Source organism: Mya arenaria, chromosome 4 (genome assembly GCF_026914265.1).
Source record: "Mya arenaria isolate MELC-2E11 chromosome 4, ASM2691426v1".
Lineage (NCBI taxonomy): Eukaryota > Metazoa > Mollusca > Bivalvia > Myida > Myidae > Mya > Mya arenaria.
The window spans coordinates 69,874,421-69,898,491 of record NC_069125.1 but is presented as its reverse complement, the minus strand read 5'-3'; the positions used below and the strand labels follow the sequence as shown (position 1 = coordinate 69,898,491).

The window sequence follows — 24,071 nt, the reverse complement described above, 5'->3', positions numbered from 1 at the left end:
ACAAGAATAAAACAAGAGCTGTCAGAGTATGTGACGAATGCCCCCGAATGTGACATGGACCTACGAACAAGGTCAGTACAAGAAAAGTTGATCTTGCCTTTAAGTGTCAAATACATATGGCAAGTTATTTTAAATTGCCTCTGAACATAAAAAAATACCACCCATACTTGACAACCTACACTGTTATGTCCTTATGTTCAGAATTCTCTTGTGAATAAACACTTAGTGTATCTTTCACCTTAGAGGTATGGACATGGGTCTTGCACACGACACGTCGTCTTGGTATGTGGAACACATGTAGCAAGTGATTTTAAAATCTGTCCATACAAGGGAAAGTAACAGCCCAGACACGACAACCTAAACTCTATGTCCTTATATGCAGCACTCCATTGTGAATAAACACTAAGTGTGACCTTGACCTTTGAGGTAGGGAAACGGGTCTTGCACGCGACACGTCGTCTTGGTATGTGGAACACATGTGGCAGGTTATTTTAAAATCTGTCCATACAAGGGAAAGTTACAGCCCGGACACGACAACCTATACTCTATGTCCTTATATGCAGCACTCCATTGTGAATAAACACTATGTGCGACCTTGACCTTTGAGGCAGGGACACGGGTCTTGCACGCGACACGTCGTCTTGGTATGTGGAACACATGTGGCAAGTTATTTTAAAATCTGTCCATACAAGAGAAAGTTACAGCCTGGACACGACAACCTATACTCTATGTCCTTATATGCAGCACTCCATTGTAAATAAACACTAAGTGTGACCTTGACCTTTGAGGTAGGGACACGGGTCTTGCACGCGACACGCCGTCTTGGTATGTGGAACACATATGGCAAGTTATTGTAAAATCTGTCCATACAAGGGAAAGTTACAGCCCAGACACGACAACCTATACTCTATGTCCTTATATGCAGCACTCCATTGTGAATAAACACTTAGTGTGACCTTGACCTTTGAGGTAGGGACACGGGTCTTGCACGCGACACGTCGTCTTGGTATGTGGAACACATGTGGCAAGTTATTTTAAAATCTGTCCATACAAGGGGAAGTTACAGCCCGGACACGACAACCTATACTCTATGTCCTTATATGCAGCACTCCATTGTAAATAAACACTAAGTGTGACCTTGACCTTTAAGGTAGGGACACGGGTCTTGCACGCGACACGTCGTCTTGGTATGTGGAACACATGTGGCAAGTTATTTTAAAATCTGTCCATACAAGAGAAAGTTACAGCCCGGACACGACAACCTATACTCTATGTCCTTATATGCAGCACTCCATTGTGAATAAACACTAAGTGTGACCTTGACCTTTGAGGTAGGGACACGAGTCTTGCACGCCACACGTCGTGTTGGTATGTGGAACACATGTGGCAAGTTATTTTAAAATCTGTCCATACAAGGGAAAGTTATAGAGCCGGACGGACGGACGGACGGACGGACGGTGCGATTTTAATATGCCCACCTTCGGGGGCATAAAAATACTTAAGTCAAATCTCAATCTCATTTCATTTTACCACATAACATCAAAAGTTATTCAACAGCATATACATGTTTTTATACTTTTTAAAAGTACATTTTCTACTGGAACATGTTGATTAAAAACTTCAAGATTTCAAAGCAAAATTATTCCACAGCTCATAGTTTTTTAACAATTATTAATGTCAATTTTTTACTCCAGAATAATCTTCGGAATTCAAACATTTCTTTTCAAAAATACATCTTGAAGAAGTGTAACAAGAGGCCCAAAAGGGCATATGCTCTACAGGCTGGGTTTGTGTGGTCAACATCACTGTGTTCGAAAAAAACCAACCTCTTATGGATATCTGAATACTGTACAAGTTTCATCGAGATACAATCAAAACTGAAGACTGTATCATGTTCACAAGCATTTTTAACACAATAGCATTTTTTTATACTATCAAACCCATAATCTAATCATTTCAAGGCCCATAATTCAGGCATGCATGGGCAGATCTATCTGGTTTTCGAAAGGAACCGAGCTCTAATGGATATCCAAATACTGTACAAGTTTCATTGAGATACAATCAAAACTGAAGACTGTATCGTGTTAACAAGCAATTGTTTACACAATAGCATTTTTTTATACTATCAAGGCCCATAATCTAGGCATGCATAGGCAGATCTGGTTTTCGAAAGGAACCAAGCTCTAATGGATATCTAGATACTGTACAAGTTTCAGCAAGATACAATCAAAACTGAAGGCTGTATCATGTTAACAAGGAATTGTTTACAGACACACGGACGCACATACTACGTACACATTACCATCGCATAAGCTCTTCTGGCCTTTGGCCTGTAGAGCTAAAAATATACAAGATTTGAATCATAGGTTTTATGTGGTAATACAAGTTGGGATTGAGATTTTACTTGAGCATTTTAGTGACTGTTCAAAGGCTCACCTGAAAGCCCTGTATGAGTCATGTTCCTCAAGTGAATAGTCTGGCACCTTGTCCGGGGCACACGGCATCACCAGGTGGTGGTCATTTGGGTCTCCAAGGGATAACCAGTCTATCTTTGCACTGAGTTTGAGAGAATCAGAAAATACATGTCCCATGATGATAAAAATTTCCATTTTATTAAACTTCACTCACATGTGTTTCACATTTAATATTTCAGTAACAACATACCTAGTACTGTGAGTTACCAACAATAAAAACAAGAGCTGTCACAGAGACAGCGCGCTTGACTATTCTGCCGCATTTCAGTGTAAGGATTGAAAAGTTTTGGCGAAACATGCATGGAATCACTGTTAGATTAGATTTCAATGCAATACATGATGTGCTGAGATAATAACATAAATGTGGTTACATGAAAAAATTTAACCAGAACTTTAAAGTCTAATAATAAAGGGCCATTATTTGCAAAATACAGTTCAACTTGGTTATTCAATTACGTTGGGTGGTTGAATACCATTTTATAAAGTCTCAATGCGATACATCAAGTAGTTGCTGAGATATTATCCTATGTGTGCTTACATGCAAGACCTTCACCAGAATACCTCAAGTCGCATAATAAATGGGCAAAAATTATAAAATATGACAGAATGAGTTATCTTACTTGATTAAAGAAGAAGGTTAAATGGTTGGGAGCCTGTGTGTAAAGTTTCAATGCAATACATGATGTATTTGCTGAGGTATTGACTTAAAAGTGGTTAAATGCAAAACCTTAACCAGAATTTCTATGTCAAAAAAGGGGCCATTATTTGAATTTAATGCAAACTAGAGTTATCTAACTTAATTAAGTAGGTTGGATGGTTGAGTATCATTGTATAATGTCTTAATGCAATACCTCAAGTAGTTGTTGAGATATTAACCTTTGTGTGCTTACACGCAAAACCTTAACCAAAATTTCTAAGTCGAATAATAAAGGGCAGTTATTTTACATCAAATGCAAACTAGAGTTATCTAACTTGGTTAATTAAGTAGGTTGGATGGTTGAGTACCATTGTATCGAGTCTCAATGCAATACCTCTAGTTGTTGCCGAGATATTAACCTATGTATGCTTGCATGCAAAACCTTAACCAAGGTGTGACGCCGACGCCGATGCCGACGCTTGGGTGAGTAGTATAGCTCTCCATATTCTTTGAATAGTCAAGCTAAAAAACAACATAGTTCTACATATCACTTAGCAAATAAATATACAAATGTTAATCAACTACATAAACAGTGTTTATGAGTATATGAGTACATGTACACTATAAACATGTAATATAAAAGAGCCAACCTTGAGCATTTCTTCAGTTAGAACAAGTTGCTTAATTAAATTACATCATTATATCTCACCAGAACTTGAGGTTGGGGAGATGAAGCAGTTTACAGTCGTCATACTTAGATGCAGTCCTTGCATAGATGTCCAGGTCACCCTTCAATAGGAACTTCACTGAAAAATACATTAACATGATAGAAACTAGTGTTTAGATCATAGAATATTTGCATACCCTTCACAGACCAATAATTCAAACAGTTCCCTTCTGATATGTGCATGTAAACGGTCAAGCATTTTTGGTTTATTAGTCTATATTCAAGTCTTACTGAGCTGAACATTCATCATAGTTGAAGAGACCTATGAGAATATTATTTTTGAACACACTTTATATTCAAAACTTGTAACAGCTGAAACAACCGACTTAACAACATTTAAAAACTCACTGTTTGTCCAGTCCATGACAAGATCTGACCATGTCCAGTCCATGAGTTCAGTGGTGTTGTATGGGTCAAACGATGCATGGTAGAGCCAGCTCATATGCACAACAGTCATTGTGAGTCTCCCATGGAGCAGGAGTCGGATCTTGTCCCACCACGGCATGGGGTTGGATGGGTCCACAGATGCCTTGTTGATCAGGTCAAGGGCCAAGTTGTACTGGGCCACTACTGGCTCCCAGCATGCACCGTTTGTCATCTCACATGATTCAACATCTGAAATATGGCAGAATTCAACAGAAGTATAACTAGCCTGCCCTTCTCAAGAACTTTAGGAGAAAAACTTGTATCTAGGGGAAGTGAATTCATTTACTGTGAAAGTTTGGTAGAAATCGCATGAAAAACGTAAGAGGAGTTGCGAAGAAACCAATTTTAAATGTAAAATAAACAAAGGGCAATAACTCTTTCAAAAATGGTCGAATCACAAAAGCCCGACAATATGCACTGCGTCACTATATAGTCATCAATCTGTGAAAGTTTGGTAGAAATTGCATGAAAAACAGAAGAGGAGTTGCAAAGAAACCAATTTTAAATGTAAAAAAAGGGGCAATAACTCTTTCAAAAATGGCCAAATCGCAAAAGCCAGACAATATGTGCTGTATCACTATATAGTCATCAATTTGTGAAAGTTTGGTAGAAATCGCATGAAAAACGTAAGAGGATTTGCGAAGAAACCAATTTTAAATGTAAAATAAGCATTCATTTACAATCATTTACCTGTCAATAAACTGCAGAAAGTAACCCTACCGAACTACTGCATTTAACATTCATCTTATTCTAAAAGAAATTCTTCAGTTGTTACATAATGGTATTTTTATAAAGAACAAACCGGAGCTGAAGTCATGTGTGAACTTGAGAGCAGGCAGGTTTCTCTCTACTGTTGTGTTGCCCCACGGCTCAGCCACCTCCACAACACAGTGACGCTTTGCTGGAAACAATACAGCCATTAACATTCTTTTGACTTGAAATGACTCATAAGCTTGTGAACTTCTAATTCCTACATTTAATAACACAAATTACTTTTCAAAGGATATTAAACATATCAGTTAGACAGTAAAAATCTAGCAAGAAAAGAACAGAAACACACAAATGCCAAACTAACCTCTCCTAGCACCCTCTATCTCCGAGCCAATGAGGCGTCCCCAGACCGTCATGTCCTTGATATCGAGCGCCAGCTGGGGGTAGTCCCGAAACTGGAACGTCCATGTTTTCACACTCAAATTCACGTATCGGCACCACAGGGTCGTAAAGTCAAGGCCTTCATCAGGGTATGGGCTGTTAATGACAACCATAGTATCTACCTATGTCTTAATGGTCTATTTTTGCTACACCTGTGAACCATTTTAACTGTTAATCAGATTATGAACAAGCTCTGAAGCAAAGAAATGGTTTTCAAGGGGCCTTTTTGATATATCTAGAGTTGTTTGATGTGGTTTAATGTAAATCCAAATTAACGTATACTACAATTCTCATTCAAGAAAATAACACTTTCCCACAATACAAGGCTACTATCAGCCACTGTTAAATAAATTACAAAATGTAAAACACATCACACCTATCAGGATCAATTTCCCTCATGTTGGCAACCACATTCTCCTTGCCATGTATTGACGTGTCCGCCAGGGCAACAATCTCCAAAGAGTCCATACACCATGTGAACAGTTTGGTACGGAGCGGTGTTATCTGGTAGAGCTGCCGGGAACGCTGGATGTAGATGTCACTGCCTGTCTTCCCCAGCGACGCATATACCTCCTCTATCTTGTGGGCTGTTATTGTATAGTGAATTGCTCACAAAAATAACTTCTTGAAATGATAATTAAGTGTCCATCTACCATATTGTAAGCTTGAAGACAATATTTAAAGATCTGTATGTAGGATTTGAGACTGATATACACCTACCACCTTTGATTAGTAAAAATATTACTGAGAATACCCGGTAATTGTTTAGGTGCATTGTAAAAACAGCTTAAATGTTGAGAAGGTACCTAATTTTCATCTAAAGCAATTCATCTCAACTTGGTTTAATTTTTAAACAACTTTTGAACAAGAAACAGGTACAGAAGAAGATTTACCCGGAATTATGCCGTAACCCTTCTTGAGGTTTTGGACCTTCTGGTCGAGGACGGTGCGTCGTTTCTCACTCTCGAGATACTCATCCTTCATGAGCTCATGGTTGTCTCCCAGCTTCACCTCGAATGGGTCATCTCCAATCTCCAACTTGAATGTCTGGGAATAACAGGCAGGCAATAATATTTACTTAACAAGAGATTTTCTACGTACTTTTCAAACATTTTCAGTCTATTAAGCACCAAAATACTTGTCAGCAAATACAAGTTAAAGTTGTATTAAAATTTGAATGATATGAACAACAATGTTCTGTATTCATAAAATGGAGCATTTTATAACAGTTTCAAAAATGGCTACAAACTATTTATTATAGTAGGAAACTACATGAACAAAGTATAAACTCATGTTACAACTGACCTTGACCTTGATCTGAAGGTCAGGGGGCAGTTTGCTGTCCACTGTGAAAGGTCGCTTCTTCACCTTGTGAACCAGCTTCAACCACTTTTGGAAATTCACAAACTGTATACACAAAAACAAAATACTTAGTATTCCCACAATTTGACCACAAATTATTTATAAATCACAAGCAACCCCTTCACCAATGTTTTAGATCATAGAATATTTGCGTCAAGGTCATAACTTAACTTTATTCTGTTTTATAAGTATATATGTGTTTACAATACCGGTATAGCAGCAAAAGTTGGATGAAATATACCCGAAACACTACTGAAAAGCCTGTATGAAATTCACATCGCTTTAACATATTATAAACAAAGTGCTAATTAAAAACCATACATGTTCCTACCTCTTCAAATACGGCAGAGAAGTCAAAATTGTAGGGAAACAAGATGTTGAGAACATCAATGGAGATATTCCTGTAAAAAATGTACACAATGTAACAAACAGGAGAACTGTGCATCAAAACAGATATGGAAATGGATATTTTCAAGATAAATTGATACAGGTGGTCAAACTATCTTCACATTATATGATCACACTTACATGTTTGATATGCACCATGTACATGAATCCTTAAATGTTGTCATGACTTTGATTGTAATTCAAATACATACCATGCCCTGTTGGTTTGTAGAGTAAGGTCTTTGAAGTTTTTCCGCTCATGTTTAAGGTGAGCATCAGGTAATGTTCCAAAGAGCAGGCCCTGAAAAAGATAACACATTTATTAGTTCTCGCAACCTGAAAACACAATATTTATAATGAGATCATTGGCAATATGCCTTACAATATTCATAGACAGTCTATAAATTTAGTTCATTATACAACTTTAAAATCTAACTTTCCTATAAATTATTATTTTCCATAATCAAAATCAGAATCACCTGAAAGCAGAAGACCCGTTCCTCATCACAGAAGATAGAAAGAGTGGTCACCTCAGTAACCAGCTCCTCCTGGCTGAGGGAGGCCAGGATGTTGTCCAGAACAATAGTTACACTGGAATACAGAGGACATAATAAACAATGAGGTACAGGCACTTCAGCCTCTTACACCAATATCAGTTAACTAGAAAAGATAAAAGCTCTTCTCAAGATGAAAATAATATCATTTGTACAGGCAAATCATTGTATCCTTCTTATATTTTCTTATTTCTGATGAGTCTTTTATCAAATTTACCAGAAATTTACACCTAAGGAACATGATGTATCCTGTATTGTAGAACCATGACACAGTTTGTATTGTAGGACCATGACATATTCTGTATTGTAAGACCATGATATATTCTGTATTGTAGGACCATGACATATACTGTATTGTAAGACCATGATATATTTTGTATTGTAGGACCGTGATATATTCTGTATTGTAGGACCATGATATAATTTATTCTGTATTGTAGGATCATGATACATTCTGTATTGTAGGATCATGATATATTCTGTATTGTAGAATCATGATACATTCTGTATTGTAGGATCATGATATATTCTGTATTGTAGAATCATGATGTATTCTGTATTGTAGGATCATGATATATTCTGTATTGTAGGACCATGATATATTCTGAATTGTAGGACCATGATATATTCTGTATTGTAGGATCATGATATATTCTGTATTGTAGAATCATGATGTATTCTGTATTGTAGAATCATGATACATTCTGAATTGTAGGACCATGATATATACTGTATTGTAGGACCATGATATATTCTGTATTGTAGGACCATGATATAATTTATTCTGTATTGTAGGACCATGATACATTCTGTATTGTAGGATCATGATATATTCTGTATTGTAGGACCATGATATATTCTGTATTGTAGGATCATGATATATTCTGTATTGTAGGATCATGATATATTCTGTATTGTAGGACCATGATATATTCTGTATTGTAGGAACATGATATATTCTGTATTGTAGGACCATGATATATTCTGTATTGTAGGACCATGATATATTCTGTATTGTAGGACCATGATATATTCTGTATTGTAGGATCATGATATATTCTGTATTGTAGGACCATGATATATTCTGTATTGTAGGACCATGATATATTCTGTATTGTAGGATCATGATATATTCTGTATTGTAGGACCATGATATATTCTGTATTGTAGGACCATGATATATTCTGTATTGTAGGAACATGATATATTCTGTATTGTAGGACCATGATATATTCTGTATTGTAGGAACATGATATATTCTGTATTGTAGGATCATGATATATTCTGTATTGTAGGACCATGATATATTCTGTATTGTAGTATCATGATATATTCTGTATTGTAGGACCATGATATATTCTGTATTGTAGGACCATGATACATTCTGTATTGTAGGAACATGATATATTCTGTATTGTAGGACCATGATATATTCTGTATTGTAGGACCATGATATATTCTGTATTGTAGGACCATGATATATTCTGTATTGTAGGATCATGATATATTCTGTATTGTAGGACCATGATATATTCTGTATTGTAGGACCATGATATATTCTGTATTGTAGGATCATGATATATTCTGTATTGTAGGATCATGATATATTCTGTATTGTAGGAACATGATATATTCTGTATTGTAGAATCATGATATATTCTGTATTGTAGGACCATGATATATTCTGTATTGTAGGACCATGATACATTCTGTATTGTAGGAACATGATATATTCTGTATTGTAGGAACATGATATATTCTGTATTGTAGGACCATGATACATTCTGTATTGTAGGACCATGATATATTCTGTATTGTAGGAACATGATATATTCTGTATTGTAGGACCATGATATATTCTGTATTGTAGGACCATGATACATTCTGTATTGTAGGATCATGATACATTCTGTATTGTAGAATCATGATATATTCTGTATTGTAGGATCATGATACATTCTGTATTGTAGGACCATGATATATTCTGTATTGTAGGACCATGATATATTCTGTATTGTAGGATCATGATATATTCTGTATTGTAGGAACATGATATATTCTGTATTGTAGGATCATGATACATTCTGTATTGTAGGAACATGATATATTCTGTATTGTAGGACCATGATATATTCTGTATTGTAGGACCATGATATATTCTGTATTGTAGGATCATGATATATTCTGTATTGTAGGACCATGACATATTCTGTATTGTAGGATCATGATATATTCTGTATTGTAGGACCATGATATATTCTGTATTGTAGGACCATGATATATTCTGTATTGTAGGATCATGATATATTCTGAATTGTAGGACCATGATATATTCTGTATTGTAGGACCATGATATATTCTGTATTGTAGGACCATGATATATTCTGTATTGTAGGATCATGATATATTCTGTATTGTAGGATCATGATATATTCTGTATTGTAGGACCATGATATATTCTGTATTGTAGGATCATGATATATTCTTTATTGTAGAATCATGATATATTCTGTATTGTAGAATCATGATATATTCTGTATTGTAGAATCATGATATATTCTGTATTGTAGGATCATGATATATTCTGTATTGTAGGACCATGATACATTCTGTATTGTAGAATCATGATATATTCTGTATTGTAGAATCATGACATATTCTGTATTGTAGGATCATGATATATTCTGTATTGTAGGACCATGATATATTCTGTATTGTAGGACCATGATATATTCTGTATTGTAGGACCATGATATATTCTGTATTGTAGGACCATGATATATTCTGTATTGTAGGATCATGATATATTCTGTATTGTAGGACCATGATATATTCTGTATTGTAGGACCATGATATATTCTGTATTGTAGAATCATGATATATTCTGTATTGTAGGACCATGATATATTCTGTATTGTAGGACCATGATATATTCTGTATTGTAGGACCATGACATATTCTGTATTGTAGGACCATGATGTATTCTGTATTGTAGGATCATGATATATTCTGTATTGTAGGACCATGACATATTCTGTATTGTAGGATCATGATATATTCTATATTGTAGGATCATGATATATTCTGTATTGTAGGATCATGATATATTCTGTATTGTAGGACCATGATACATTCTGTATTGTAGGACCATGATATATTCTGTATTGTAGGACCATGATATATTCTGTATTGTAGAATCATGATATATTCTGTATTGTAGGATCATGATATATTCTGTATTGTAGGATCATGATATATTCTGTATTGTAGGACCATGATATATTCTGTATTGTAGGACCATGATATATTCTGTATTGTAGAATCATGATGTATTCTGTATTGTAGGATCATGCTATATTCTGTATTGTAGGACCATGATATATTCTGTATTGTAGGATCATGATATATTCTGTATTGTAGGATCATGATATATTCTGTAGTGTAGGACCATGGTTTGTTCTCTATTGTAGGGCCTTGCTCAACTTCCATCCATTCTAGTTCATCAGATTCCACCTTCCGATTCTGTATTGTAGAACCATGATATATTCTTTATTGTAGGACCATGATGTATTCTTTCTTGTAGGACCATGGTATATTTTGTATTGTAGGACCATGGTATATTCTGTATTGAAGGACCATGATATATTCTGTATTGTAGGACCAAGGTATGTTCTGTATTGTAGGACCATGATATACTTTATTGCAGTACAAAATCATTCCCGTTACAAGAACATCAAACCTGTGGTTGGATGACAGTTGTAGTTTGACCTTGACCTCTGTAGTCACCATGATTGTCAAGGCCAGGCTGTTGTTCTGCTTGGATAGCTGGGGCTGGGAGACTGTAGGTGGAGCTACTTCCTCACCTCCTGAATTAACATAAATATAATTAATTACATAGTGTACCCAATAACTACAAATTCTATATGAACCCTGCTCAGGTTCTAAAAATGTGTGGCAAAATACTTATTGTTTAGGAATGAGAGTAGAATACATTCCTTACCAGCCTCGAGACTGTAGTATATTGAGAAGTGTTACACAATTATACAGGTCCATATTTACATAAACGCATGAATCCTTGAGATGTTTGGGATTTGATCAAAAGGGATTTTAATGTGAAGGGCATCCACATTTTATTAAGTCTTCCTGTATCAAAATACATGTACATGGTCATCACTTACTCAGTTTATTTTTCAATTCTGCCACATCTTCTATTGCCTGGATAATGCACATGTGACAGGCTGTTGTCCAATCAAAAGTCAGTTCCTTGGATAGCTGCACAGTCCCCTCCTTTTGTGAAACTTGGTACTTGATCCGGATCTCCTGAAGGCTTGCGGCCGGGGAGACTATATCACAGGAGCGCACAAGGCTTATATGCTACAAAAACAATAAATTCTCTCCCTAACAGTTGTTTCAATATCAAACATCTTCAAAGTATATATGTGAAATATTTCTACAAAACCAACAAGAACAGAAAACTTGAACAAATGGAATACCTGTATGATGTTTATTCAAACTGTAAACAAAATGTAACTTAATCACATGTTGTTTGTAAATATACTCAAAAGCAAGCCTTAATGTATTACAAATATGTAGGGATGGCAACGAGTACCCAAATACTCGAATTTTTTTTTAAAAAAATCTATAAAAATCACCAAATATACGATTTACAGACGAAATATCAGATCTGGTTAGTTGCCAAGAGGACAATTTACGGTCCCTCTAATCCCCGCTGTGTACACAATTGCAATTGACCTCAACTAATTAGTTGACAGTTGTTGTGATAGTTGCAAACTGTCAACAAAGGGCCCCTATTTCAAATTAGCACTGATGTCAATTAGCGAAATTTTGATAGCGGTACTTTCACCTACACAATTCTATTGTATACCAATTAGAGACCTTTCACCAAACAATTGACGCTTACGAGCGAAAGAGTATCGACCGTTACGAGAATTGTTTTCTTAATGGGCATATTTTAACTATTTTTGCTATGATTATCACAACTGATTGGTTCATATTTTAAATCAAGAATTATGAATATTAATGAGGTAAACAACAATTACACAGTACAAAAAAACTATCATTTTAAAAAAATAATTGTAGAGGAAACAACTGAATAACTAAACATACCGTATAGCAATTAAGCAATTAATAATGCCGCCCGCAAAGTCCACGGTGGAATTACTTCAAACGAGCAGCCGACAGCAAGTCGTGTAAATTCATGCTGTGTGGTGTCGAGTTAGCGTATAATGGCGGTACTACAAGTATGTTAAACCACCTGCGGTTGAAGCATGAATCTGAAACAATGCCAAAGAAGCAGACAGAAGAGCCCCCAGCAAAAGATGACTGGCTTTCTGAGACGGAAGCTTCCTTCTAGCATGGGTGAGGTGGTCACACAATCCATTGCAGACATGGTTGTGTCTGACTACTTTCCTCTGAGCATTGTAGAAGGCCAGGGGTTCCGTAATCTTATGCAGTCAGGGTGCCCGGATTATAAAGTGCCTTGCTGGAATACCGTGCGTGCAAGGATTACAAGGAAGTACGAGGAACAGAAGTCTGCCCTGTTTACCGACCTGGACCATGTTACATCAGCTTCAATAACCACAGACACTTGGACGTCAACGGCGACTCACTCATACATCACCGTCACCAAGCACCACATTACTAATTCATGGGAAATGAAAAGTAATGTCCTCATGACACGCGCGATGCCAGAGCGACACACTGGGTCGACATTGCCACCAAACTTATTGACTGTGTTTCGGAGTTTGGATTAGAGGGGAAAATAGAGTGTTGCGTGCATGACAATGCAAGGAATATGGACTGCGCTGGTGCTTTGTGTGACTGGGCAGATTTGGGGTGCTTTGCACACACGCTGCAGTTGTGCATAAAACCTGCATTGGAACTACCAAGCGTAGCCAGTGTTTTAAGTAAAGCCCGCAAACTAGTCGGTCATTTCAAGCACTCGACAACATTGACTGCCGAGATGAGGAAACGCCAGGGGCAACTTAACCTTCCAAATCATGAGCTCATCCAGGACGTGACCACCAGATGGAATTCTTTCCAGATGATGCTGGAACGGTTGGTTAAGCAGAGGTGTGTGTTGATGGATATCATGTTAGACAGGAAAGTGAGCAAAAAGGGTGATGTGCATCTTTTTCCTAGTGAGAAAGGAAGGGACATAATGGTTGATATTTCGGACGTCCTGACAGTGTTTACTAAGGTTACCACATTCATGAGTGAAGAGAAAAATGTAACTGTTAGCAGTGTGTACCCTGTATTGTGCGGACTGACTTGCAAATGCCTTCTTCCCAATGCCAGTGACAGCACCACCGTTTCCAAGGTGAAGGCCATTATCAGCAGTGAACTGAGTAGACGCTTTCACCCTACTGCCGCTGAGACAGCCTCATCACTTCCAATAATGGCATCGTTGCTGGACCCCAGATATAAACGACTACCGTTCCTGACACCACAACTATGTTTAGCAGCAGAAAGTGCGTTGGAGTCCCGTGTCGAAGATATCCCGTTAAAACTACAGGACAAAGATAACGGAGAGCCCCCGTGTAAGAAAGCTCGCACCGATGACTTGGATTTCCTCATGTTTACTTCACCGGGGAAAGACAAGTGTGACAACGAACTAAAAGACTATTTGCTGGAGAAATGCGTTGATGTGTCCCCTCTCACATGGTGGAAGGACAATGAGTCCAAGTATCCTCGGATTGCCGTTGTCACAAAACAGATCCTTTGCATCCCGGCAACATCTGTGCCATCGGAACGAGTGTTCTCAACGGCTGATTTCTCGTAAGCAAGTTGAGAAGCCGCCTGTCACCGTCCTTAGTAGACAACATCATTTTCCTGAACATGAACATTGTCCCCGAGTTTGAAAGTGATGTGCTGGACGAAACAAGAACAATTATGGAATGTACAACGTAGTGCTAGTTATTCGAATGTGCTTTTTGCTATTATTTGGATATGTGATTTGTATTTTGAAGTTTGATGTGTGTAATGTATTGAATTTCGTATTGCATTTCGTTCACTATTTTCATGTATGCTATTAATTTTCGTTCATTGTAATTCTGATCGTTATTCTTTTCTGCAGTGCATACTTATATCAATTATATAAAATGAAACAAATAAGACAAATTAAAAGCCTGAAACAACATTTGTTTTCTTTTTATTTCATTTTTTGTTAAAATATGTAATGAAAGTTTACTTTAAAGATGAAAATGACCAATAATACGACCAAAGCACAATAGAGTACTCGATCGAAAGATTGTCCGAGTACTCGAGTACCAATTTTACTACTCGTTGCCATCCCTACAAATGTGTGATCATAACCACTCATTATAACACTACACCACTACAAAGTAGCACAAACACAAATGACAGGCAAGCCCACCTGGTTGTCCATGGGCAGGTACTTGAGTTTGGTTCCCTCTATGGTGACCAGCGCCTGACCCTGTCTGTACTGCATACCAGCACTGTCAACCCTCAACATCAGACATACTGTAAACACAATAAGCAAATCTATAACACAGGGTTGATAACAAGCTTTTATGCATGTACGTCTCAAAGCTATGAGATTATTCTCTTTGCTTTCATTGGGAACAAGAACGAGACCGTTATTCTAAGATATCAAGTCAGGAACAGCTCATATAAATATGAAATATATTTGAAATAACAAATGGTTATTATAAAGTCCATGCGTTTACTATTGTTTCATGTTTTTAAATCCTATATTGAAACATTTTAAAATGACTTACCGTTATAATTATTGCACATGAATAAGTTTGTGTTTGAGATATCAAACTTCATGATGAGGTTGAGGTTGTGGTACCATCTGTCTTCTTGCACGGGGATGTTCATGTTCTCGTGCCTGCTTCGGAAAGCTGCATTTGAGAGCCTACGAGGGGCCGAGATTTTTGCCTTTGCCAGGGCAGTAAGCAAGGCTATAATAATGCCTACAGTTTCTGAAGACCATTCAACGTGTAAATTGTCCACCATGCCTTGAATGCGCAAATCCTGTCCCAGTCTATTAACCTGCAAATGAAAACAAGCTCTAGGAATGCCTAAATTCTCATTTACATAACCAATACTTCAGTATATTCAGGCAAACAGCACCAATGTAATTATACCATGCTAATTATTACAAAATAGGAGAATGTTTCAATATCAACCTTCATTCAAAAACTAGAATTCAAAGAATCGGATGAGTCACCTGTCAGTAGCCCATATCCTTTTCCTAGTAAAGGTCACCATGAGACCCTGACCTTTAATCCTTGAGTAACTGATCAGAAACAAAAGTGTGACAAAGAGAGGGAAGACAATGAAGCCAATGACGCCAGACAAATAAATCCATTTGTGTCTGCCATGCTTAACAAGCAACACAATTATTTTAAATGAAAAAAACAAACTGTTATATGTAAGTAAGATGGCAGTTTCTAATCATTTTTATACCATACAAAAAAACAACATATTATAACACAAAATAAAGTCCACACCTTTATCATGAGCATGTTAACATATGCGACATGTTTCCAGAAGTGTGTTTTGCCATTTAGATCTGAGAGAGAGGTTTTGCTCTCAGCATTCGTACAATACAGGGTGTTCAGTTCCATCTCTATAGAGACATCATGTGACTGGAGCCAGGATGCAGGGGATTCTAGAAGCGGAGATATTTGTTTTATCCACAATTTTGCATTCGATCGAATACCAATAAGCAAAAGTCATATAAAATTGGTTTAATGTTTTTTTTAAATTTGCAGATACATAAATATTTCCATTAGAGATATACATGTGAGATCATATTTACATTTCCTACTTAATTCTGACATTTTTTTTCACTTATTATGGCTGCGCCCATGAATTTCACAAACATTACCTGTAGATCTGGTTCCAGGTTTGACAGTGATATGTTTGGAGACATTGGAAACGCCGAGTACCAGGCCAGGACAGGAGGCTGTGGAGAATGCGGTGGAGATGTTTGACAGCTCCACATCCACAGTCAGCTGCTTCTCCTCCACAAGCTGAGACAAACCACTGGGGGGTAGGAGTGAACTTTTATGAACTATTTTTTATGAACTATGAACTAGTTTTGATTTGAAGAAATCATAAACATCTTGTTAACTTAAGCAACTTAATTTAACACATACCTGCTTTGTTGTCTTTTCAAGGGAGGTGACTGCGTGTTGACTGCATTAACCTGAGAGTTGTCTCCCTTCTGCAAGAATTGTGCAATCACAAGAATCCAGTATTGCACCTCATCATGGTGATAGTGGAAGTATGCGCTCTCCACAAGACTCCGCACACGAACCTCCTCACTGTTTACCTTGGATCATGGTTTAAACACAATATTACTAATGTTTTGTAACACTCTGAAAAAGTATTCAGGAGCACAGCAACTCATATGCTCTTCACAGTTCATCAAGGTGTAAAACTGAACAATTATTAAAGCCTGAGTAATGGTCCTTGCTGGATATGTTTTTGTAACTAGTAACATGTGAATAAACTTTCATGTGAATATAAAGATCTTCAACAGTTTTTGAGTCATGGCAAAGTTTGCATGATGACAATGCTGATGCCAATGACACCAAGGATATGACAATGAGACAACTATGGCAACTATTTTTTAACAAAACCAACAGACGGGGTAATGGAACAATTTATATAATACACCTACCATTGATTTGAATTCAAGCTTGAGTAATTCTGCAAATCTAGCCTGTTGAGATTTTGTAGTGAAATCTGAAAAACAAATTAAGACCTAAGATACCATGTTCTTACATTCAGCAAAAAACTACAATGTCGTAAGTAGAAGTGCGAAATATAGAATACAGAAAAGCAAATATGATTATAATTTTTGAATCAATATATTTAAGAATTCTTTTAACATTATCCATACTAAAGAAACCCAACAGTAACAGATATATAAAAGTATATTAAGAGTTCTACAACATTAAATTTATGAATGTAAATTCACTATTCACCAGCCATTAATTGTCACTTAAATCTCTCATTTCAACAGCAGTCAAATAGTTTGTAACAAACAAAAGTGCCAGAGAGCAGAAGCAACACTTATCTGTTCTTTTTTCACTTGAGAGGGCTATATCTTGACAATTAACAAAGCTACAGTTATGTGCCTTGCTATACTGGCGTGTATGGCTTTAGCAACATGTGTACCGTACCAAGTTTCAACTAAAAATCTTAAATGGTTTCGAGCTGGCCTAGGTCAAGGTCGTGTTTTTTTTTAAAAAACATGACGCCAACAGTGCCCATGACTTTTTCTTTGAATTCTTTCTTAAAAAAAAAAAGACAAGCCAAAAATGAAATCTGATTACAAACATTATGCATGTACCTGGATAAAACCACTAACCTTCAATAAGGAATGTGCAGGAGATTTCATGAGAACTATCTGCCTTGAACTCATTGAAGAGATCAATGTGAAATGTCTTGATTTTAACTCCTAGTGATCTGAAATTGTACAATCTCATGTCAAAAGTAAATAACAACCAAGAAGTTATCAGGTTTAAATAGTTTGTTTGGTTAAAAGCATTAAGACTTATATGGTACGGTAACCTGAGTCTGAATTACCATTAATCTAAATATTGCAATGATCAGTTAGCAAGAATGGAGGGGGACAAGCCCCATGATATCCACTAAAATCAATCTGGAACAATACAATTTAACATTCTGGGTTGGTATTCTATATGTGAGTCTATAATGACCCCAATTTCAAAGAGTAAGGTCAATTTGCAATAATCTTGAGGCTTATCGTGCAACATGAGATAGTAACGTTGGGCACCAAATGTAACACACTGCACAAATTATTAAGAGCATCTATCAGGGAATTAAACCCATGACCTCTCACTCTGCTAATGGACATCTCATCTCTATTGTATCACTATAAAAGTTAGCTCTAGAGCGAGACAATTTAAATGCCACCATGCATATCTAATACCTGGTAAATTACACATCACTAATTTCATTCACTGTGTAGGTTCACTGTTATTAATAACTAAGATATTCACATTGAAGAGTTGAGTGTTATTGCCCTATTGCCGTACCAACCTCTGTGTGTTTTCCCGGACAATGGTGACATTCACCTCAGTTACGTCCATCCCAAACTCCTCTGGTAGTAAGTCTAGACGAGATGACGTCACTTGTGCTGCCTCTTCTAATGAAAACAGGCAACTGTTAAGTCATTCATTACAGAATGTTTGACCTACATGTGTCAGATATAATGATTTCTAAGCAACATTGATCATATACAATGTACATGTACTTTCTTTCTAACTTCAAGTTATACTTAAAATTGCTGTCAAATTAATTATACACTAGCAGGTTTGATTCGCGGCCAATAATTATCACACTGTACGTTGAACAGAGCTTGGACATTCAAGTGTCAAGTATTTAACACACAGCCACTTCTTTTATCTTAAACACCTAATACTGCTGGTCTGTGGCTACCAACCTGTATTTAATTAATTTTAATCGTATTTCATTGCATGAAGATATTTTACATAATATTTGAAAAAGAAAACAACAGAGGACATGCTGGGATCCGGCAAACCTGTATTTGGATGACTGGTTATGATTTCTGTTGGATCTTTCTTGAGGTAATGGGTTCCAGACAAAAGGCCTGAAATATGGAAAATGGTAACATATTGGACATGAAATATAATATAAAAAAAATATTGCCTTTTACAGATATTTTCACAAAACAGATGTTAAGGCAGATTAGTGTGGTCCCATAAACACTTGGTTTCTTAGGCTCTTTAAGGGTTTTCTCGGTTTTATGTTTAATCCAATTCATAAATTACACTTGATTTGATGAACTATATTGTTCATCAATACTGATATTGTTTACAATTTAATGTTCACACAATTTACAAAGTATCATAATTGAATGATTCCAGCCAACAAATAAGCAAGTTCTCTGATAGTTCAATTAACAATTATAATGTAAAAATGTTGATGCCTGATGACACCATAAAATTTTATAATCATTTGAAAAGTTGTTGCTTGCTGGTTACTAACAAGTTAAAGAAAAGATGAAAAGAACCTTTAATAAACATAAAGTTATTACAGTTTTTATATTTGCTCGTTATTTCAACTGAAAACATATGCAAAAAGAGCTAGTTTGCAATATTTAAAGGCCATAATAACTTTTCTCATTTTCAGTAATTTTTGACATTCTCTTTCTTCACAGCAAACGTTGAAATATTTAGTTCATACTGATTTTTTTAGCTCAATTGTGATGAAAGCTGATAGCTAATAGAATCACTCAATTCCGTTTCCTGGTAAGAAACCAGTACTGGCGTACAATTTTTGAGAGGCCATGCAGAATTATTCCTGTTGGGGATTCAAACCCACAACCTCTTGGGTGAGAGGCAGACACCAACACCACTAGGCCACTCTCACCCTGTCTGAAATATAATGTAATATTTAAAGCACTTTGTTTCAAAAAGTGTTGGCAAACGCCGCATCTATACAAGTCAAGATAATCACTTACCTTCCGTGAGCATTATCTCTGGTTTATTTATGAGCAGCCTTGAACTCTGAAATAAAACATACCCCTTTATGAGCTATAGAAATGAGTATCTGTCAATTATTGATCCGTACTTTGCTCTCTCCTTCCCCCTTGATCATAAAGATTTACAAAATATGTTTCACTTATTACTATTAAATATAATATAAATAGCATGGTTCCTACCTCAAGTTATTACAAGAAAATTTTACCAATGACCCTCAAGCCTGACCTTGACCTTTGACCTACAGACATGCACCCAACACCTTTTCATGATAATTTTATGATTACCACTCCTACTATATGATTTCAAAACCCAATTTTGTACAACAAAGTTACAGAACAGGCACGACATACCACAATCTAATAACTTGGCTTTCCGATATTCCTTTGGAGAACCTGGTTACAATCTTGTTTATTGTAATTATCATAAATATTAATATTATATATGAATGACATTTCTTTTTTTAGTATCATAACTCTTCAAATTGAGAACATTACATAAATCATACCAAAACAAATACAGTGCTTTGATTGTTTGAAAAAAATCCAGGGCCAGGTGCCAATCAATCCTGCAGGTACAAATCATACCTTGAGTCTGCGTATATTGTTCCTGTATACACTGAGATCTGTGTAGAGACTGAAGGACATCTCGGCCAGACACGGTCCCTTGTCCTTCTTCCCCACTTCCTCTGTCTGCTCAGAAATAACAATTAAGTAACACCTCAGTATTGCTTATACATGTACTAACAAAAGGATTTAATTATGGATATATAAAGAGCTTTTATATGTTGTATTATGTTTTTACAAGAAATAAAAATCTACTTATTTTTTACAATACATCAAATAGATTAAAAATCTAAATAAAGAACAGTTTAAACATTAAAATGTATATATATCAAGGTGGCTATAACATTGTGTACAAACATTCAGGCCTCATTATTAGGTAGTTTACAATGTACTTGTTATTTTGAAAATGTATTTGAATTTGTATATTTCGTTCATCAACAACATATACTGCACTTAATTTGTGTCTACATGTACTGCTATCTACACCCCTTGAAATAAAGAATATCTGGTTTCAAATTCAACAAGTGCAACAAATTACCTGGGCAACACTTCTGAGAGCTCGACAGGTCACACTTCCAGCATTCACTATAAGCTGCAGGCTGAAATATAAACAATAATTTAGATATCTTAATATAAAAAATCATTACCTTCACTAGAAATGGAATAATTACACTGTCATTTCAAAAAAGAAAACAGAGGTAAATGCATAAGACATATTGGTCATGTCACCTGCATATAAAGGAAAAGCTTTATCTTAATGCTTCCTTAATCAATGTGTACATACAACATATGTGCACACAATGTGAACAGAATTTTGATGGATATTTTGGACATTATTCAGCTGGAAATGAGTGTTTTTCACTTATCATTATTTTTAAAAAATGACCAATGCTACAACATCAAGCGTAGGATGACCGCATAAGGATAAGGTATGTGCATGCAAAAACCAATTAAGATCTATTTGATGGCTCAAGCGAGAAAGAGGGACAAGCAAAACAGTCACACATTCATACTGTAGATAGTGGATATGTATGTACATATGTGTCACATATTCATGCTGTAGATAGTGGATATGTACACATGTGTCACACATTCATGCTGCAGATACTGGATATGTACAGATGTGTCACATATTCATGCTGTAGATATTGGATATGTACATATGTGTCACACATTCATGCTGTAGATACTGGATATGTACATATGTGTCACACATTCATGCTGTAGATAGTGGATATGTACACATGTGTCACACATTCATGCTGCAGATACTGGATATGTACATATGTGTCACACATTCATGCGGTAGGTACTGGGTATGTACATATGTGTCACATGTTCATGCTGTAGATACTGGATATGTACATATGTGTCACACGTTCATGCTGTAGATACTGGGTATGTACATTTGTGTCACACATTCATGCTGTAGATACTGGATATGTACATATGTGTCACACATTCATGCTGTAGATACTGGATATGCACATATGTGTCACACATTCATGCTATAGATACTGGGTATGTACATATGTGTCACACATTCATGCTGTAGATACTGGATATGCACATGTGTCACACATTCATGCTGTAGATACTGGATATGTACACCTGATATCTATGCAGTCATCTTGCATTTACTACTGTCACAATGCACAATGAAAAATTCATGTAAATCAATATTGCCCGATTAAATCGTATGACATTTTAACCATGTGGTATGTTCACCATGTATATCCATGCCTAAAAGTATAATGAAAACTAGGAAATATAACATGTTACATAGTGCTAGGAAGGTTAATGACATTTATAGAAGTTCTAGCAGTTCATCTGTTTCCGCTGATGCATGTAGCCTTTGTTCAGCCTGACAAGTAAATTGTTCTTTGAGTGCACCATAATATCAAATGTACTTGTCATATGGTGCAAAGAATTGTTGTTTAAAACAACTTTTATAATCATTACACATCCAACCAATGAGAGAGCTGACCTGTCATCCACACATGATATATCGAGCCCAAGTGTCTGGCCCTCCACGTGGATGAGACAGTCTGCAATCATTGTCTTTAGCAGCATCACCGTCAGGCTGTCCACACGAATACCAAAGTGCTGGCCAACAAGAAACAAATGATGGTAAAAAAATTGCATTGGTATAGAAAACAAAATGGTGTTACAATTTATCTTTTAAGTTGTCATTTTCTAAATATCTGAATTGATTTGTTCCATATCTAAGACAAGAGCTTTACATGAGGATGCCAGCACTTGTTACACATATGTGCTCTGTCATTGTTTATATTGAATACCAAGTTGCATGTGAATATTTCTTACAGTTTTTGAGTAAGGGTGAATATCGATGTTTTCACACAATGCCAACAACTACAAAAATGAAGACATGGCTAATAGAATACTTTGAAAAAAAGTCATGCTAAAAACATCATCAGTCAAAGGAAACACACTTCTTGTTCTCTACTTAACTGAAAATGCATAAACTGCAGCAGCCACCAATCTTACCTGAAGGTATGTAGCTAGTTTTGGTAGGGCAAAGATCTTATTGCGGTCCCGAGGTTTGGTGGGTGGGAGGTGCTGGGCACGCTCATGGCTCCCCTCAGTGTTAGCCTGGATACGGACCTCCCCCATACACAAAACCAGAGGCTGACTGGAAATATACAAGCACAAACTGTAAGGATATCCCTCATGCACAACACCAGAGGCTGACTGGAAATATACCAGCACAAACTGGAAGGATCTCCCCTGTACAGAACACCAGAGACTTACTGGAAATATACAAGCACATAATGGAAAGATCTCCTTCATACACAACACCAGCAGCTAACTGTAAATACTCAAGCACATTCTGGTTAGATTTCCCCCATACACAACACCAGCCGCTGATGGTAAATATACCAGTACATGCTAGATATATCTCCCCAATACACAACACCAGCGGCTGACGGGAAGTATACCAGTACATGCTAGATATATCTCCCCCATACACAACACCAGCGGCTGACGGGAAGTATACCAGTACATGCTAGATATATCTCCCCCATACACAACACCAGCGGCTGACGGGAAGTATACCAGTACATGCTAGATATATCTCCCCCATACACAACACCAGCGGCTGACGGGAAGTATGCCAGTACATGCTAGATATATCTCCCCCATACAAGCCAGAGTCTTTTGTATACACAACGCCAGGGGCCTGCTTGAAACTATACAAGCACATGATGGAAGAATCTCTTGAAGACACAACACCAGA

The 24,071-nt window shown here is 36.5% G+C and overlaps 1 protein-coding gene across 1 annotated transcript in view; it reads right to left on the bottom strand.

The window, feature by feature from the left end:
• Positions 1-24,071, bottom strand: part of LOC128231673 (protein hobbit-like) — a 43,002-nt gene that overhangs the window by 15,634 nt on the left and 3,297 nt on the right. Inside the window, exons 4-30 of the mRNA XM_052944733.1 lie at positions 23,321-23,465; positions 22,800-22,918; positions 21,351-21,411; positions 20,834-20,938; positions 20,228-20,273; positions 19,286-19,354; positions 18,784-18,889; positions 18,089-18,186; positions 17,396-17,460; positions 16,869-17,044; positions 16,598-16,755; positions 16,218-16,378; positions 15,480-15,756; positions 15,116-15,222; positions 11,898-12,093; positions 11,459-11,585; positions 7,645-7,756; positions 7,378-7,466; positions 7,110-7,179; positions 6,722-6,823; positions 6,310-6,463; positions 5,793-6,003; positions 5,340-5,512; positions 5,067-5,165; positions 4,187-4,453; positions 3,821-3,917; positions 2,437-2,556 (exon numbers count right to left, since the gene is read on the bottom strand). Of these exons, the coding sequence (XP_052800693.1) occupies positions 2,437-2,556; positions 3,821-3,917; positions 4,187-4,453; positions 5,067-5,165; positions 5,340-5,512; positions 5,793-6,003; positions 6,310-6,463; positions 6,722-6,823; positions 7,110-7,179; positions 7,378-7,466; positions 7,645-7,756; positions 11,459-11,585; positions 11,898-12,093; positions 15,116-15,222; positions 15,480-15,756; positions 16,218-16,378; positions 16,598-16,755; positions 16,869-17,044; positions 17,396-17,460; positions 18,089-18,186; positions 18,784-18,889; positions 19,286-19,354; positions 20,228-20,273; positions 20,834-20,938; positions 21,351-21,411; positions 22,800-22,918; positions 23,321-23,465 (3,510 nt within the window). The remainder of the gene's footprint in view (positions 1-2,436; positions 2,557-3,820; positions 3,918-4,186; positions 4,454-5,066; positions 5,166-5,339; positions 5,513-5,792; positions 6,004-6,309; positions 6,464-6,721; positions 6,824-7,109; positions 7,180-7,377; positions 7,467-7,644; positions 7,757-11,458; positions 11,586-11,897; positions 12,094-15,115; positions 15,223-15,479; positions 15,757-16,217; positions 16,379-16,597; positions 16,756-16,868; positions 17,045-17,395; positions 17,461-18,088; positions 18,187-18,783; positions 18,890-19,285; positions 19,355-20,227; positions 20,274-20,833; positions 20,939-21,350; positions 21,412-22,799; positions 22,919-23,320; positions 23,466-24,071) is intronic.